This window comes from Arachis hypogaea, chromosome 16, assembly GCF_003086295.3.
Source record: "Arachis hypogaea cultivar Tifrunner chromosome 16, arahy.Tifrunner.gnm2.J5K5, whole genome shotgun sequence".
NCBI lineage: Eukaryota > Viridiplantae > Streptophyta > Magnoliopsida > Fabales > Fabaceae > Arachis > Arachis hypogaea.
This window is the reverse complement of record NC_092051.1, coordinates 103,931,560-103,949,948: the sequence shown is the minus strand read 5'-3', so window position 1 is coordinate 103,949,948 and position 18,389 is coordinate 103,931,560. Positions and strand designations below refer to the sequence as shown.

The following is an 18,389-nucleotide window of genomic DNA, read 5'->3' as shown; positions in this document are numbered from 1 at the left end:
TTGAGGAATACTTTGAACCAAACATGGAAGAAAACATGGAAAACCATCATAAAGAAGAGGCTCACAACCATGGCAGAGGAGGTCGAGCAAATCATGCTGGGGAGGATAGAAGAGTTTTAGGCTCTTACATCAATCCAAACCCAGGAAACTGTGGAAGTAGCATTCAAAAGCCAACCATCCATGCCAACAATTTTGAACTGAAGCCACAGGCTCATCACCCTTGTGCAGAACAACTGTTCGTTCGGAGGAAGTGTCCAAGAGGACCCAAATCAACATTTAACCACCTTCCTGAGAATATGTGACACAGTGAAGTCTAATGGTGTTCATCCTGACACCTATAGACTGCTCTTATTTCCATTCTCACTCAGGGATAAGGCAGCCAAGTGGCTGGAGTCTTTCCCAAGGGAAAGCTTGACAACTTGGGAAGACGTGGTGAACAAATTCTTAGCAAGATTTTACCCTCCTCAACGAATCAATAGGCTGAGAGCTGAGGTCCAAAATTTCAGGCAACAAGATGGTGAGACTTTATATGAAGCATGGAAGAGGTTTAAAGACCTAACAAGGAGGTGCCCACCAGATATGTTCAATGAATGGGTGCAGCTGCACATTTTCTATGAAGGGCTCTCTTATGAGTCAAAGAAGGCCGTAGACCATTCATCTAGAGGATCTTTGAACAAGAAGAAGACTATTGAGGAAGCCATCGATGTCATTGAAACAGTAGCAGAGAACGACTACTTCTATGCTTCCGAAAGAGGGAACACAAGAGGAGTAATGGAGCTAAACAATGTAGATGCTCTGTTGGCCCAAAACAAGCTCATTACCCAGCAGCTGGCTGACCTCACCAAGAAGATGGAGAGGAACCAAGTAGCAGCAATCTCCACTTCATCAACAGCCCAAGAAGGAGTGAATGAAGAAGCAGAGGGTAGCCAGGAGCAAGCCAACTACATCGGGAATTTACCAAGGCAAAACCATGATCCATACTCCAAGACCTACAACCCTGGATGGAGGAATCACCTAAACTTTGGGTGGGAAAATCAACAAGTCCAAAGCCCTGATCAAAGATGCCCAAATCCAAACAATGCAGCCACTCAACACTTCACATCTAGACCATATCAACACCCCCATGACAACACCTCTCCACATTCATATCAAGGCCAGAATAACCCTCCTCAGCCTGACTTATCATCACTTGATGAAAGAATCTCAAGGATTGAGAATCTACTTGAAGGCATAAGCAAGGAGATTCAAGATAGTAAAGCATTCCGAGAAGAGGTGATATCCAATATGCAGAATCAGGATGCTGCCATCAAGAAACTTGAGACACAAATTGGCTACTTATTCAAACAAATTCCCCGCCACAACCTTCGCAGCAAGACTAGCTCAACACAAAGGGAGGAGTGTCAGGCTATCACCCTTAGGAGTGGGAAGGAACTGAAGGAAAGCCCTCAGAAACCACAAAAAGAGGACTCAAATAAAGAGGAGAAAGAGCAAGACGAAGCTCGAGTTCCCAGTTTGAATTTGCAAAAAGGGGAAGGAGTGCTGAAGCCAGACGTCCCAAGAGTCCCATACCCTCAGCAATTAAGAAAGAAAGGGGATGACAATCAGTTTTCGAGATTTTTAGAAATCTTCAAGAAACTACAAATCAACATACCCTTTGCTGAAGCAATAGAACAAATGCCACTCTATGCCAAGTTTTTGAAGGAGCTCATGACTAAGAAGAGAAGCTGGAAGAACAACGAAACTGTGATACTAACCGAAGAATGTAGTGCTATCATTCAGCACAAACTACCCCAGAAATTGAAGGATCCCGGGAGTTTTCAAATCCCTTGTATTATAGGAGAAATCACAGTGGAAAAGGCTCTGTGTGACTTAGGAGCCAGCATCAATTTGATGTCAGTAGCCATGATGAGAAAGATGAAGATTGAGGAAGATAAACCAACAAAGATGGCCTTACAATTGGCAGACAGATCGTTCAAGTTCCCGCATGGCGTCGTAGAAGATTTGCTGGTGAAAGTGGGAGATTTTATCTTCCCAGCAGACTTTGTAGTGCTGGATATGCAAGAAGAAGCCAAGGCTTCCATTATTCTGGGAAGGCCATTCTTGGCCACTGCTGGAGCTGTCATTGATGTGCAAAAAGGAGATCTTACCCTGAGATTACACAATGAAAAGATGACGATCAATGTGTTCAAGGCCATGAGTTACCCACCAGAGCAAATGGGAGAGTGTATGAGGTTGGAGTCACTTGAAGACACAGTACAAGAAGGTTTTGAAGAAGAAGAACCTGAAGGTATAATAGAGGAGGAGTCTACGTTTAGTGAAGAGGTTGCAACAGCAGAAAGTCAAATACAAGGTGCACCAAAGGAGGAGAACGAAAAGTCAGAAGCACCCAAACTTGAACTCAAAGCATTGCCATCCTCCCTCAAATATGCGTACTTAGGAGAAGATGAAAATTACCCAGTAATTATAAGCTCATGCCTCAGCCAAGATCAAGAGGATGAACTGCTCAAAGTACTGCGAAACCACAAAGATGCTATTGGTTGGACTCTTGCTGACTTGAAGGGGATAAGTTCGGCCATATGTATGCACAAGATACTGCTGAAAGAAGATGCCAAACCATCCATTCAATCCCAAAGGAGGTTGAACCCAATCATGAAGGAAGTGGTACAGAAGGAAGTTATGAATTTATGGCAGGGAGGGGTAATATACCCGATCTCAGACAGCCCCTAGGTCAGCCCTGTACATGTCGTGCCTAAAAAGGGAGGAATCACTGTAGTTCCCAATGAGAAGAACGAACTAATTCCTACAAGGACCGTCACAGGATGGCGGATGTGCATAGACTATCGGAAACTCAATGAGGCTACACGAAAGGATCATTTCCCCTTCTCATTCAAGGATCAGATGTTGGAGATGCTTGCAGGACACGCATCTTATTGTTTTCTCGACGATTATTCAGGATATAACCAAATAGTGGTTGTTCCCAGAGACCAAGAGAAAACCTCATTCACTTGCCCATATGGAGTGTTTGCCTATAGGCGCATGCCATTTGGGCTATATAATGCACCTGCAACTTTCCAACGCTGCATGCTTTCTATCTTTTCAGATATGATAGAAAAATTCATTGAAGTTTTTATGGATGATTTCTCGGATTTCGGAGATTCCTTTCCTAGTTGCCTACATCACCTCGCCTTGGTATTGAAAAGGTGTCAAGAGACCAATTTGGTTTTGAACTGGGAAAAATGTCACTTTATGGTGACAGGAGGAATAGTCCTTGGTCACAAAGTTTCTAACCAAGGCATTGAGGTTGACAGAGCTAAAGTAGAGCTTATTGAAAAACTGCCTCCACCCAGTGATGTGAAGGCAATTAGGAGCTTTTTAGGGCATGCGGGTTTTTACAAAAGGTTTATTAAAGATTTTTCAAAAATAGCCAAGCCCTTAAGCAATCTCCTTGTATCTGATGCACCATTTATCTTTGATGAAACATGCATGTTAGCATTTGAAAATTTGAAAATGAGGTTGTCCTCTGCTTCTATCATTTTCCCACCTGATTGGAGCCTACCTTTTGAATTAATGTGTGATGCATCTGATTTTGCAATCGGGGTAGTGCTAGGACAGAGGAGAGATAACTTAGTCCATGTGATATACTATGCTAGCAAAGTCCTTAATGATACTCAAAGAAATTATACCACTACTGAAAAGGAGTTGCTAGCAATAGTTTTTGCATTTGACAAGTTTAGATCATACCTCATTGGTGCGAAAGTGATTATTTTTACAGATCACACAGCACTTAAATATTTGTTTGCCAAGCAAGAATCAAAACCAAGACTAATTAGATAGATCTTATTGTTGCAGAAATTTAATATTGAAATCAGAGACAAGAAAGGAGTGGAAAACAAGGTAGAAGATCACCTATCTAGGATCCCTCATGATAAAGGTGGAGCACATGATACAAGTGTGAACGAGCTCTTCCCTGATGAGCAGTTGATGACAGTTCACAAAGCACCATGGTTCGCAGACATTGCCAACTTCAAGGCATCTGGAGCATTACCTCCAGAGATCAATAAACATCAAAAAAGGAAGCTCATGAATGATGCAAAGTACTTTGTCTGGGATGAGCCATATCTCTTCAAGAAGTGTTCAGATGGGATCCTTAGAAGATGTGTTTCGGAAGAAGAAGGACGAGAGGTCCTATAGAACTACCATGGCTCATGTTATGGAGGCCACTTTGGAGGAGACAGAACTGCAGCAAAGGTGTTACAAAGCGGATTCTTTTGGCCCACCCTTTTCAAAGATGCAAAAGAACTGGTAAGGAGCTGCAATGAATGCCAAAGATCTGGAAACTTGCCTAAAAGAAATGAGATGCCACAGAATTTCATCTTGGAACTGGAACTGTTTGATGTGTGGGGAATTGATTTCATGGGACCATTCCCAACCTCAAACAATTACATATTGGTGGTAGTAGATTCTGTCTCCAAGTGGGTAGAGGCTATTGCAACCCCAACAAATGATAACAAGGTGGTCATGAACTTCCTCAGGAAGAATATCTTTAGCTGGTTTAGAGTCCCACGAGCACTCATCAGTGATGGAGGGAGCCATTTTTGTAACAAACCACTAGAAGCTCTTCTCCTACGATATGGGGTAAAACATAAGGTAGCTACACCATACCATCCCCAAACAAGTGGACAAACTGAGATATCCAACAGAGAGCTAAAGAGGATTCTGGAAAAGACTGTGGGTGCATCAAGAAAGGATTGGTCGAAAAAGCTGGATGATGCTCTTTGGGTATACAGAACAGCATTCAAAACACCACTTGGATTGTCCCCATATCAACTGGTGTATGGAAAGGCTTGTCATTTACCACTGGAGCTGGAACACAAAGCTCTCTGGGCTATCAAGATACTAAACTTCGACAGCATTGCCGCTGGTGCAAAGAGGATCTTACAGCTGCAAGAGATGGAGGAATTCAGGTCACAAGCCTATGAAAATACCAAGATGTACAAAGAGAAGGCAAAGAGAAAACATGACCTGCGTCTTGCACCCAGAAGTTTCGAAAGGGGGCAGCGAGTACTTCTCTACAATTTCAAATTGAGACTGTTCCCAGAAAAACTCAAATCAAGGTGGTCCGGACCTTTTCTTGCCACAAAAGTCTCGCCATATGGACACATCGAAGTCATGGATGAAGGTTCAGAGAGGACTTTTACAGTTAATGGACAAAGACTCAAGCATTACCTGGGCAACATGGGGGAAAATCCCAGAGTAAACTATCATCTCAAGTAAAGGAGGAATCGTCAAGCTAGTGACGATAAAGAAGCGCTTTGTTGGGAGGCAACCCAACCTCTGGTATTTTCCTTTTCACCTTTATTTCAATAAAGATCACAAGTTGTTTCCCCTGTATTGTAAGGAGCTAAGTTTGGTGTTCCACACCAGAACAATCCAAGAGTGATAGTGTAATTCTAAGTTTGGTGTTCCACCAAAGGACAGTAGTTAGAATTACACTCCACTCCCAAAACACATTGCTAGCTCCAACCAATCAAGGAAAACCACTTGGATGTAGCTAGACTTTAGTTAATAACTGTTTTGTTGACAACAAGATACGAGGTTCTCAGCATATATGCAAAGTTTGGTATTAGGCACGGAACTAAGTTTGGTGTTCACACACCAAATTAAGTTCAGAAATCACAAGCATACATGCAAGCTAACTATTTCTCAAGTGCTTTGGAAACAAGCAACTTCAAATGACTTTACAGGAATCTTATGAGGGAATGGTGCACTTCCACCCAAGGAAGTGAGGTAGCAAGGATTAGGATGGTGACAAAGAAAGAGGGCAACTAGAAATTATCACCCAAAGGTTGTATTGTTACTTAATACCATTGTACTCAGAATTGTTGAAAATTGGAATTCCGGATGCACTTTTGATTAATAGTTACTCGTAGTTTGAATTTTTCTTTTAAATTCTATCTTTAAAGTTTCTTTCCGAGAAGATCTCTGTGTGCTAGTCTCTATGTCACTGCATCCTTACTTTACTTATTTGTATGCTTGTCCCTTTTGAATCAAATGAAAAGAGAATGAGTGTTTTTAAAGACCAGAGAAGAGTTCATACTATGGAGTAAGTTCCTGAGTTTATGGTATAGTCATAAGATAGCTAAGTTGGTTCAACCATAAGGTGGGAAGACAAATATCTGTCATGAATACTATGCTTGAGACACACCCCATGAGACTAGATAAATAAGAAGATCCTAATAAGAAAAAGGGAAAGAACAATAAAAGTTGAGGAATAAAAGAAAAATGGTAAGCAATAAGGCTAGGCACCAATGGTTTTAATCTTGAGACATGTGTCTGTGGTGTTCATGGGTGAGAGATCTACTTGGATGAATAAGCTCTTAGGGGTGCCTTATCACTTGGTAACTTGGGTTAACTAACCCGGGATTATCAGCTGAAAGTCCACTATCAAGAGTAACCCTCACTACAGAGCATTTAGTAACCCAAAGAGGTGCTGGACACCAAGGTCTCAAGAAAAGAAAATACATACACTATGTGCCTGTGGTGTGTATGTATGGGGGATAGACTTGAGCAAGTAAGTCCCTAGGGGTGCTTCAACACCTAGCACCTTGAACCAACTGGTTCGGGAGTGTTGGCTGAAAGCTTATTTTAAAGAGTTGCCCCCTTGCAGAACACTTAGCCTAAGAACACAAATAAGCCCTGAAGTAACAACAAAAGGATCAATGAATAAAAGTCTCATGGGATGCAATCAAAGTGAGTGTTCTAGGACAAGATAAATGTCTGAAAGCCAGGAAAGAACCTAAGTTGCTATGCATGAAACCACCATAAATCCAGGGGCATGACTTCCACAAGAATGACTCATTCCTCTTGGCATTCCATTCATCATTCTCTGGTTCCAGTACTTGCTTAGGGACAAGCAAGCTTTAAGTTTGGTGTTGTGATGCCAGGGCATTTTTGCCAGTTTCACTGACCTTTTCTTTACGGTTTTTAGGGTAGTTTCATGCATTTCCTTAGGAAATAAGCTAGTTTTCGGTAGATATTCACTTACATCTTGATTCAAGCATACATTGTGCACTTTACATGATTTCATGAAGATTTTACATGAATTTAAGGACAAATTGGATGTTTCATTTCCCATGACTTGAACTAGAACTTTGATGCACTTTATTGTTTGATTTCAGGACAAGGGAAGCAAAGAAGAACCACATTAGTGGCTACGTTAGTTACACTAACGTTAACACTAACGTGGAATGGGAGTAACTTGCAAAGTTAATGAGAAAAGTGATTGCCAATAACGTTCTCGAAGCCATCATTGCCCACATTAAGAGTCACGTTAACTAAGTTAACGTGAACTCTAACGTGGAAGTAAAGAAATGGAGCCAACGTTAGTGACACTTAACATTATCACTAACGTTGGACCAAAATCATGAGTGGCCACGTTAGAGTCCACGTTAACTTAGTTAACGTGGCCTCTAACGTTAAGAAGAAAGGGAGGAAGCCAACGTTAGTGACACTCAACATTGTCACTAACGTTGGCCAAAGCACATTAAGCCACGTTACCTCCCACGTTAACCTAGTTAACGTGGAAGCTAACGTGAAGAAGCAAAGTGGTCGACAACGTTAGTGACACCCAACATTGTCACTAACGTTGGAAGCACACAAGCCCCCAATAAGCCACGTTGACTCCCACGTTAACCTAGTTAACGTGGAAGCTAACGTGAAGAAGGAAGGTGATCGCCAACGTTAGTGACACCCAACATTGTCACTAACGTTGGAAGGAGCCACACATGCCACCATGAGCCACGTTAACTCCCACGTTAACTTAGTTAACGTGGAAGCTAACGTGGATAAGGGAATGATGAGCCAACGTTAGTGACACTCAACTTTGTCACTAACGTTGGAGATGGCTAGCAAGGCCACGTTAGAAGCCACGTTAACCTAGTTAACGTGGACTCTAACGTGGAAAATAGGGACAATTTGGAACGTTAGTGACAATGGTAAGTGTCACTAATATTCTCGAAGGATGGCAAGCCTACGTTAAAAGAGCCACGTTAACTAAGTCAACGTGGACTCTAACGTAGGGAAGGGGGAGGCTTCTCAACGTTATTGGGAAAGTTGAGTCCCAATAACGTGTGCGAAGGATATAGTGGAAACATTAGTGGCAACGTTTGTGCCACTAACGTTGAGGTTGACGTGGCTTTTAACTTTGGTGAGGAACGTTAGTGAAAAAGGTGATTATCACCAACGTTCTCGAACCCATATTTTCACTGAACGTTAACACCACTAACTTCCTGAGCCAAAGTCCCTACCCACTTCATACTTTCTCTCTGCAAGTAAAAGCTAAGCCCAATGAAGAAGAGAACTGCTTCAAACTCAAGATCCAAAGGTCCAAGACTTGAAGAATCAACTAGAAGAACAGAAGAGTAGTATATATAGGAGTAGCTTTGAATTATTTGGGGAGTTGAAAATTATAGGGAGCCTCTTGGCATAGAACTACTCTCTGTATTTACTTTCTCGGAACTTCTAGTTTTCATGATGTATTCTCCATCTTTGTTTTCATTTTCCAGAGCTATGAACAACTAAACCCCTTTCATTGGGTTAGGGAGCTCTGTTGTAATTTGATGGATCAATACTAGTTTTCATTATTCTTCTTCTATCTTTTCTCTTGATTTTACTTGAAAGCTTTCGATCTTCATCCAATTGGGTAGTTATCTTGGAAAAGAAGCTATTCATACTTGGATCTCTTCTGAACCTTGAAAGAGGAATGAAGAGATCAAGCTAGAAATGCTTTCTCATGCTAGACCAAATTGGGTTTGGATGGATATGTGACTATAATCCTCTCAACACTTGATTTGGGAAATGCATGTGGTATAATCAGTGACCATACTTCATCTCTTCTCATGAGAAATTGACCAAGGAATTGGCTATTGATCAAGATTTGAGAGATTGAATTACAAGAAATTGTAATTCAATCACTTAAGATTGCCAAGGAGATCAATGAGTGCATTGATTGAGGAAGAGATGAAAATGAGATTGATCCGAAGAATGCAACATCTCCTAAGCCCAATGAACTCCCCATTTCTGATCTTACCCATTCTCTTTATTTTCTGTCATTTACATTTATGAGCAATTCTCCCATTCCCATTTAAGATTCTGCAATTTACTTTCTGCCATTTACTTTCCCGCCATTTAATTTTCTGCACTTCTCAACTCAATTTCTGATTCACTCAACTAGAACATTCCTCTAATTAAAGTTGCTTGATCAATCAATCCTTGTGGGATTCGACCTCACTCTATTGTGAGTTTTTACTTGACGACAAATTCGGTACACTTGCCGAAGGAAAGTGGTTATGAGACAAGTTTTTCATGCATCATTTAATGCTTCAATTGTCTTAGTCATCTGACTATCACGAAGCATATCTCTTTGTTTACACGAAGCTCCAACAACATTGCACAAATTGGTTAACAAATTAAAAAGCAAAGCAATTTCAACTTGTTTTTTTGCAACCGTTACAAGAGCTAACTGAAGTTGGTGGGCAAAGCAATGTACATAGAAAGCATAAGAATTTTCTTTCAATATCAAAGTTTTCAAACCATTAAATTCTCCTTGCATGTTACTTGCACCATCATATCCTTGTCCACGTACTCTTGATAAACTTAAATTATATGTTTCTAATAATGACTCCAATGCTAATTTTAGAGATAAAGCATTAGTATTAGAAACATGAACAAGACCAAGAAAATGCTCCCTAACTTGTCCTTCTTTGTTCACATACCTTAAGCAAACTGACATTTGCTCCTTAATGGAAATGTCGCAGGCTTCATCAACCAATACAGCAAATAATTCATCACCAAGATCATCAACAATGACTTTTGTCGTTTCCCTTGTAGCAGCTCTTACAATGTCTTTTTGGATTGAGGGTACTATTAGTTTAAGATTTCCACGAGCATTTTTGAAAGCACGATCAATCTCTTCATTATGTTGCGCAAGAAAATTTAGAAGTTCCAAAAAATTTCCTTGGTTAACAGAATCACCCGTCTCATCATTACCACGAAAGGCCAATCCTTGTCGCAAAAGAAATCTAATACAATCAATTGTTGCTATCAAGTGAATTTGATAATTCTTTTTAGCTTGCTCAGATTGTTTTTCAATAGCAGCAGTGATGTGTTGTTTTGGTCTCATAAGTGCTTCACATTTTCTCCAAGCCTGATTATGAGCGCTATCATGAATCCTAACATGAATTTGTAGTCTCTCCTTTTTTCCAATTTGAAAAGCCATTAGTTACAAAAGCATCATCACCTTCAGTCTCGGGTTTCATAAGATAACAACAAAGACAAAAAACAACATCTTTTGATATACTATACTCTAACCAGTTGCCATAGTCATCAAACCAATTAGGATTAAATCTTCGAAAAGAAGAACCATAAGTAGTTTGTGGAAAATCATGAGTCCTTGGTTGACAAGGACCTTTTTGCAAATATGCACATCTAACTTTGTCTCTGTCATTTGGGTGATAACTTGAAATCTTTGGTCGTTGTCCTGGATCTACTATAAGACTCTCTACTTCGAATTCTAAAAACCTCCTTTTATTAGAAGAGGTCGATGAATTATTTTGAGATCCAATCTCCAATGACGAGGTTCTTTTGAAATACTTCTCCATTACTAATAAGATAAAATTATAAATCTAAGTTAATTAATTAATAAAAAAGTTCACAATTCTACACAAATTAAAAATTATAAATACAAAATTGATATACATATGTCATTTAAATAAATTTCCAAGTTCCAACAAAAATAAGAACAACTAATATCCCAATCCGTTCTAAGCTCTTGCGGTGCTGATGCACACCTGATGATGAGACAGAATTGCTATAAGCCTGCCTATAAATGCCATCTAAGTCAATGAGGTAATATTACTGGTGCACAAAATTGTGATCCCTGGTAATGGCTCCAAAAACTTGGTGCTCTAATCTTAATTCATAATTTGTCACAACTTCGATACAACTAACCAGCAAGTGCACTAGGTCATCCAAGTAATAAAACCTTACGTGAGTAAGGGTCGATCCCACGGAGATTGTTGGTATGAAGCAAGCTATGGTTATCTTGTAAATCTCAGTCAGGCGGATATCAAAGATAGAAATACTTATGTAATTCATTGGTGAGAATTTCAGATAAGCGTATAGAGATGCTTTCGTTCCTCTGAACCTCTGCTTTCTTGCTGTCTTCATCCAACCAGTCCTACTCCTTTCCATGGCAAGCTTTCTGTAAGGCATCACCGTTGTCAATGGCGACATCCCATCCTCTCTGTGAAAAAGGTCCAAATGCTCTGTCACGGCACGGCTAATCATCTGGAGGTTCTCGATCATACTGGAATAGGATTCACCCTCCTTTTGCATCTGTCACTACGCCCAGCACTCGCGAGTTTGAAGTTCGTCACAACCATCCCTTCCCAGATCCTACTCGGAATACCACAGACAAGGTTTAGACTTTCCGGATCTCAGGAATGGCCATCCATGGGTTCTAACTTATACCACGAAGATTCTAATATCTCGGACTCGGTCCTCTGTATTAGATATCTAAGAGATACTCATTCTAGCTTGTTTGCATGTAGAACGGAAGTGTTTGTCAGGCACACGTTCATAAGTGAGAATGATGATGAGCGTCACATAATCATCACATTCATCATGTTCTTGGGTGCGAATGGATATCTTAGAAGCGGAATAAGTTGAATTGAATATAAATAGTAGTACTTTGCATTAAATCATGAGGAACAGCAGAGCTCCACACCTTAGTCTATGGAGTGCAGAAACTCTACCGTTGAAAATACATAAGTGATAATGGAGTTCATTGGTCTCGGCCCCAGAGGGGAACCGGAGTAACCAAGACTTTGAATACAATGATAAAAAGTTCTATATATACTAGACTAGCTACTAGGGTTTACAGAAGTAAGTAATTGATGCATAAATCCACTTCCGGGGCCCACTTGGTGTGTGCTTGGGCTGAGCTTGAAGTTTACACATGCAGAGGCTTCTTTTGGAGTTGAACGCCAAGTTGTAACGTGTTTTTGGCGTTCAAGTTTGGTTTGTGACGTGTTTCTGGCGTTTAACTCCAGACTGCAGCATAGAACTGGCGTTCAACGCCCTTTTGCGTCATCTAAACTTGTGCAAAGTATGAACTATTATATATTTCTGGAAAGCCCTGGATGTCTACTTTCCAACGCCATTAAGAGCGCGCCATTTGGAGTTCTGTAGCTCTAGAAAATCCACTTTGAGTGCAGGGAGGTCAGAATCCAACAGCATCAGCAGTCCTTCTTCAACCTCTGAATCTGATATTTGCTCAAGTCCCTCAATTTCAGCCAGAAAATACCTGAAATCACAGAAAAACACACAAACTCATAGTAAAGTCCAGAAATGTGAATTTAACATAAAAACTAATAAAAACATCCCTAAAAGTAACTAGATCCTACTAAAAACATACTAAAAACAATTCCAAAAAGCGTATAAATTATCCGCTCATCACAACACCAAACTTAAATTGTTGCTTGTCCCCAAGCGACTAAAAATCAAATAGGATAAAAAGAAGAGAATATACTATAAATTCCAAACTATCGATGAAACATAGCTCCAATCAGATGAGCGGGACTTGTAGCTTTTTGCCTCTTGAATAGTTTTGGCATCTCACTTTATCCATTGAAGTTCAGAATGATTGGCATCTATAGGAACTCAGAGTTCAGATAGTGTTATTGATTTTCCTAGTTCAGTATGTTGATTCTTGAACACAACTACTTTATGAGTCTTGGCCGTGGCCCTAAGCACTTTGTTTTCCAGTATTACCACCGGATACATAAATTACCACCGGATACATAACTGGGTGAACCTTTTCAGATTGTGACTCAGCTTTGCTTAAGTCCCCAATTAGAGGTGTCCAGGGTTCTTAAGCACACTCTGTTTTTGCTTTGGACCTTGACTTTAACCGCTCAGTCTCAAATTTTCACTTGACACCTTCACGCCACAAGCACATGGTTAGGGACAGCTTGGTTTAGCCGCTTAGGCCAGGATTTTATTCCTTTAGGCCCTCCTATCCACTGATGCTCAAAGCCTTGGGATCCTTTTTATTTACCCTTGCCTTTTGGTTTTAAGGGTTATTGGCTTTTTGCTCTTGCCTTTTGGTTTTAAGAGCTTTTGGCTTTTTCTACTTGCCTTTTCTTTTTCTATTTTTTTTGCCATTTTTCTTCTTTTTTTTTCTGCAAGCTTTTTGTATTCACTGCTTTTTCTTGCTTCAAGAATCATTTTTATGATTTTTTAGATTATCAAATAACATTTCTCCTTATCATCATTCTTTCAAGAGCCAACATATTTAACATTCTTAAATAACACTTCAAAAGACATATGCACTGTTCAAGCATTCATTCAGAAAACAAAAAGTATTTTCACCACATCAAAATAATTAAGCTAGTTTCATGGATGAATTCAAAACCATGTACTTCTTGTTCTTTTGTTTTTAAAACATTTTTCATTTAAGAGAGGTGATGGATTCATATTCACTACTTTAAGGCATAGACACTTGAATACTAATGATCATGTAATAAGACACAAATATAGATAAACATTTAACATAAAAATGAAAAACAGAAAATTTTAGAACAAGGAATGAATCCACCTTAGTGATGGGGGCGTTTTCCAATGATGTCCTTGAGCTCTTCTATGTCTCTTCCTTGTCTTTGTTGCTCCTCCCTCATTGCTCCTTGATCTTCTTTAATTTCATGAAGGATGATGGAGTGCTCTTGATGTTCCACCCTTAGTTGCTCCCAATAATTGTGTGGAGGAAAATGTATCCCCTGAGGTATCTCAGGGATCTCTTGATTTGCAGTCAAATGTTCTACCACTGAGCTATAGACCCTTGAGATGAATCTCTCCATCTCCTATGACTCAGAGGTGAAAGCTTTTGTCTTCCCTTTTCTCTTTCTATAGGTTTCTCTGGCCTTAGGTGCCATCAATAGTTATGGAAAAACAAAAAAAGCTATGCTTTTACCAGACCAAACTTAGAATGTTGCTCGCCCTCAAGCAAAAGAAGAAAGAATAGTAGAAGAAGAAGAAGATATGGAGGAGATGGAGGGATGTGTGTATTCGGCTATATGGGTGGGCTTGGGTGGGAAAGAGATTTTGAATTTTGAAGGTAGGTGGGGTGTATGGATGTGAGTGGTGAATGGAAAACAGAAGGGATGACTGTGAATGGAGAGAGAGAGGGTGATATAGAATTATGAGGAGGGAAGGTGAGTGGAGGTATGTGGGGATTCTGTGGAGTCCACAGATCCTGAGGTGTCAAGGATTTACATCCCTGCACCAATTAGGCATGTAAAATGCCTTTGCATGCATTTCTGGCGTTTAGACGCTGAAGTGATGCTTGTTTTGGGCGTTCAACGCCCATATGCAGCATATTTCTGGCGTTGAACGCCAGCTTCATGCTTGTTTCTGGCGTTCAGCGCCAGCTCCATGCTCTGTTCTGTAGTTGAACGCCAGCCAGATGCTCTTTACTGGCGTTTAAACGCCAGTAAGCCCTTCCTCCAGGGTGTGATTTTTCTTCTGCTGTTTTTGATTCTGTTTTTAATTTTTCTATTTATTTTGTGACTCCACATGATCATGAACCTAATAAAATATAAAAGAACAATAAGAATGAAAATAAAATTAGATAAATAAAAATTGGGTTGCCTCCCAACAAGCGCTTCTTTAATGTCAATAGCTTGACAGTGGGCTCTCATGGAGCCACACAGGTGATTAGGTCAATTTTATAGACTCCCAACACCAAACTTAGAGTTTGGATATGGGAGTTCAACACCAAACTTAGAGTTTGGTTGTGGCCTCCCAACACCAAACTTAGAGTTTGACTGTGGGGGCTTTAGTTGACTCTGCAGTGAGAGAAGCTTTTCATGCTTCCTCTCCATGGTTACAGAAGGAGGACCTTGAGTTTTAAACACAAGGTAGTCCTCATTCAGTTGAAGGACCAACTCTCCTTTGTCCACATCAATCACAGCTTTTGCTGTGGATAGGAAGGGTCTTCCAAGGATGATGGATTCATCCTCATCCTTCCCAGTGTCTAGGATTATGAAATCAGTAGGGATGTAAAGGCCTTCAACCTTTACTAACACGTCCTCTACTTGTCCATAAGCCTGTTTTCTTGAGTTGTCTGCCATCTCTAGTGAGATTCTGGCAGCTTGCACCTCAAAGATTCCCAATTTCTCCATTATAGAGAGGGGTATGAGGTTTATCCCTGACCCAAGGTCACATAGAGCCTTCTCAAAAGTCATGGTGCCTATGGTACAAGGTATTAAGAACTTTCCAGGATCCTGTTTCTTCTGAGACAATCTCAGTTGATCCAATGCATTTAGTTCATTGGTGAACAGGGGAGGTTCATCTTCCCAAGTCTCATTACCAAATAATTTGGAATTCAGCTTCATGATTGCACCAAGGTACTTGGCAACTTGCTCTTCAGTAACATCCTCATTCTCTTCAGAAGAAGAATACTCATCAGAGCTCATGAAGGGCATAGGGAGGTTCAATGGAATCTCTATGGTCTCTAGATGAGCCTCAGAGTCCTTTGGTTCCTCAAAGAGAAACTCCTTGTTGACCACTGGACGTCCCAGGAGGTCTTCCTCACTGGGATTCACGTCCTCTTCCTCCCTTGTAGGTTCGTCCATATTGGTTATATCGATGGCCTTGCACTCTCTCTTTGGATTCTCTTCTGTATTGCTTGGGAGAGTACTAGGAGGTGTTTCAGTGATTTTCTTACTCAGCTGCTCCGCTTGTGCCTCCAAATTTCTTATGGAGGACTTTGTTTAACTCATAAAACTTACAGTGGCCTTGGACAGATCAGAGACTAAGTTTGCTAAATTAGAGGTATTTTGTTCAGAGTTCTCTGTCTGTCGCTGAGAAGATGATGGAAAAAGTTTACTATTGTTAAACCTGTTTCTTCCACCATTAGTAAAGCCTTGTTGAGGCTTTTGTTGATCCTTCCATGAGAAATTTGGGTGATTTCTCCATGAGGGGTTATAGGTGTTTCCATAAGGTTCACCCATATAATTTACCTCTACTATTGTGTGGTTCTCAGGATCATAAGCTTCTTCCTCAGAAGATGCCTCTTGAGTACTGTTGGATGCAGCTTGCATTCCATTCACACTCTGAGAAATCATATTGACTTGCTGATTCAATAGTTTATTCTGAGCCAATATGGCATTCAGAGTATCAATTTCAAGAACTCCCTTCCTCTGAGGCGTCCCATTACTCACAGGATTCCTCTCAAAAGTGTACATGAACTGGTTATTAGCAACCATGTCAATGAGTTCTTGAGCTTCTGCAGGCATTTTTTTTAGGTGAATGGATCCATCTGCAGAAGTATCCAATGACATCTTAGCTAATTCAGACAGACCATCATAGAATATATCCAGGATGGTCCATTCTGAAAGCATGTCAGAAGGACACTTTTTGGTCAGTTGCTTATATCTCTCCCAAGCTTCATAGAGGGATTAACCTTCTTTCTGTCTGAAGGTTTGAACATCCATTCTAAGCTTACTCTGCTTTTGAGGAGGAAAGAACTTGGCTAAGAAAGCCGTGACTAGCTTATCCCAAGAGTTTAGACTATCTTTGGGTTGAGAGTCCAACCACACTCTAGCTCTGTCTCTTACAGCAAAAGGGAAAAGCATGAGCCTGTAGACTTCAGGATCTACTCCATTAGTCTTAACAGTATCACATATCTGCAAGAATTCAGTTAAGAACTGAAAAGGATCTTCAGATGGAAGTCCATGAAACTTGCAGTTCTGCTGCATCAGAGAAACTAATTGAGGTTTCAGCTCAAAGTTGTTTGCTCCAATGGTAGGTGATGACAAGTCATCTTAGCCTATTTTCACTATTCTTTTTCTTTTGTTTTCAATTGATTTTATGCACTTTCTTAAGCCATAAGCAAGCCAATTGGGTAGATTTCCATGTTTCCTTTGATTCAATCAACCATGGATGAATTAATGCACTTTCATGAGATTTTGTGCTATAATTGTCATATATTATGAAAGAAACACAATCTCATGATTTGGGGCATAGCTTTGATTGTTTTGATTGATTGATGATAGGTGAAAAGAGTTTTGAAGAAGGTTGAAGAAAGACGGAATGGCTAGGAGCAAGAGAGAACAAAAAGCTTGAGCCAAAGTTTGCCTCAAACTTTAGCTCAAACTTTTGGAAGAGTTGAAAACACCCCAGAGGAAAAAAGCTTGAGCCAAAGTTTGCCTTAAACTTTAGCTCAAACTTTTGGAAGAATTGAAAACACCCTGGAGGAGAAAAGCTTGCGCCAACGTTTGCCTCAAGCTTTTTGGCAAACGTTGGCACCACACTTGCACACCCTGGAGGAAAAAGCTTGAGCCAACATTTGCCTCAAACTTTTTGGCAAACGTTGGCATCACAAAAACAACACCCTGGAGGAGAAAAGCTTGCGCCAACGTTTGCCTCAAGCTTTTTGGCAAACGTTGGCTCCACACATATACACAAGGGGACGAACATTTGGCCTAAAGTTTGACCTCAAACTTTAGCCCAAACGTTGGTAGCAGCAAATGAGGGCAGCTGGTATAAAAAGTTTGAGTAAAAGTTTGCCTCAAACTTTTACTCAAGCTTTTAAGATTCTTAGCCCGGTTCATAATGGGTTTCTCTCCAGCTCCAAGAGCAATCAACAGAGGCTTTTATCAACCCAATTTCATCAAGAGCAAAGGCCCAATTCAAGGCTTGAAGACCATTTGAAGAAAGTGTATAAATAGCTTAGGATTTAAGTTTTTGAAGAAGAGCTTTTCCTTTTACTTTTGCTGAGTAGTTTTTGGAGAGCTTTTGGTTTTGAGTTGTTTGGAGTTTCTGAGTTTCAGAGTAGGAGAATTGAATTCTCTTCCTCTTAGTTTTCTTGTTTTCAATTTCAATTACATTTGTCTTGGATCTTGGGTTGGAGAATTGAAGGAATTCTGTTTCAATCTCATCCTGAGATCTCTCTGTTTTCTTTACTGCATAATTGAATTTAAATTTCTGTTCATTGTCTCTTCTTCTACTCATTCTGCTATTTACTTTTCTCTATTTCTTGCAATTGAATTCTACATTTGGATCTAGGAAGGCATTGAGATCTAGACTCGGTTATCTAGTCTCTTGGGTCCTGAGATCTGGAGTTTGCATTTTAAATTCTCTGTTTAAAGCTTTTCAAGTTCATTTACATTTCTGTTTTAGATCCGGTTCAATTCAAGTCACCTTCTACTTGTCTGATTAATACAATTTACTTTTCCTTGTTTAAATTCTGCAAATCCACTTCCCAATTCCCTTTACAATTCAAGCCATTTACATTTCTTGCACTTTAAGATTCTGCAATTTACATTTCT

At 40.1% G+C, this 18,389-nt stretch overlaps 1 protein-coding gene and 2 non-coding genes across 3 annotated transcripts; 1 reads left to right on the top strand and 2 right to left on the bottom strand.

Moving 5' to 3' along the window:
- Positions 1 to 477: 477 nt before the first annotated feature.
- LOC112761541 (small nucleolar RNA R71) lies at positions 478 to 584 on the bottom strand. Its single transcript, XR_003181932.1, has one exon. It is a non-coding gene; the product is annotated as a small nucleolar RNA R71 (small nucleolar RNA).
- Positions 585 to 9,361: 8,777 nt separating this feature from the next.
- Positions 9,362 to 10,276, bottom strand: LOC112757302 (uncharacterized). Its single transcript, XM_029293850.1, has one exon. It carries the CDS (start codon positions 10,274 to 10,276, stop codon positions 9,362 to 9,364), a length of 915 nt encoding a protein of 304 aa, XP_029149683.1.
- A 6,178-nt stretch (positions 10,277 to 16,454) lies between these two features.
- On the top strand, positions 16,455 to 16,562 carry LOC112761956 (small nucleolar RNA R71). Its single transcript, XR_003182322.1, has one exon. It is a non-coding gene; the product is annotated as a small nucleolar RNA R71 (small nucleolar RNA).
- Positions 16,563 to 18,389: the final 1,827 nt, after the last annotated feature.

Bases quoted from the DNA above. Each gene is read 5' to 3' on its own strand.
- LOC112757302 (XM_029293850.1), bottom strand. From the start codon at position 10,276: ATGGCTTTTCAAATTGGAAAAAAGGAGAGACTACAAATTCATGTTAGG.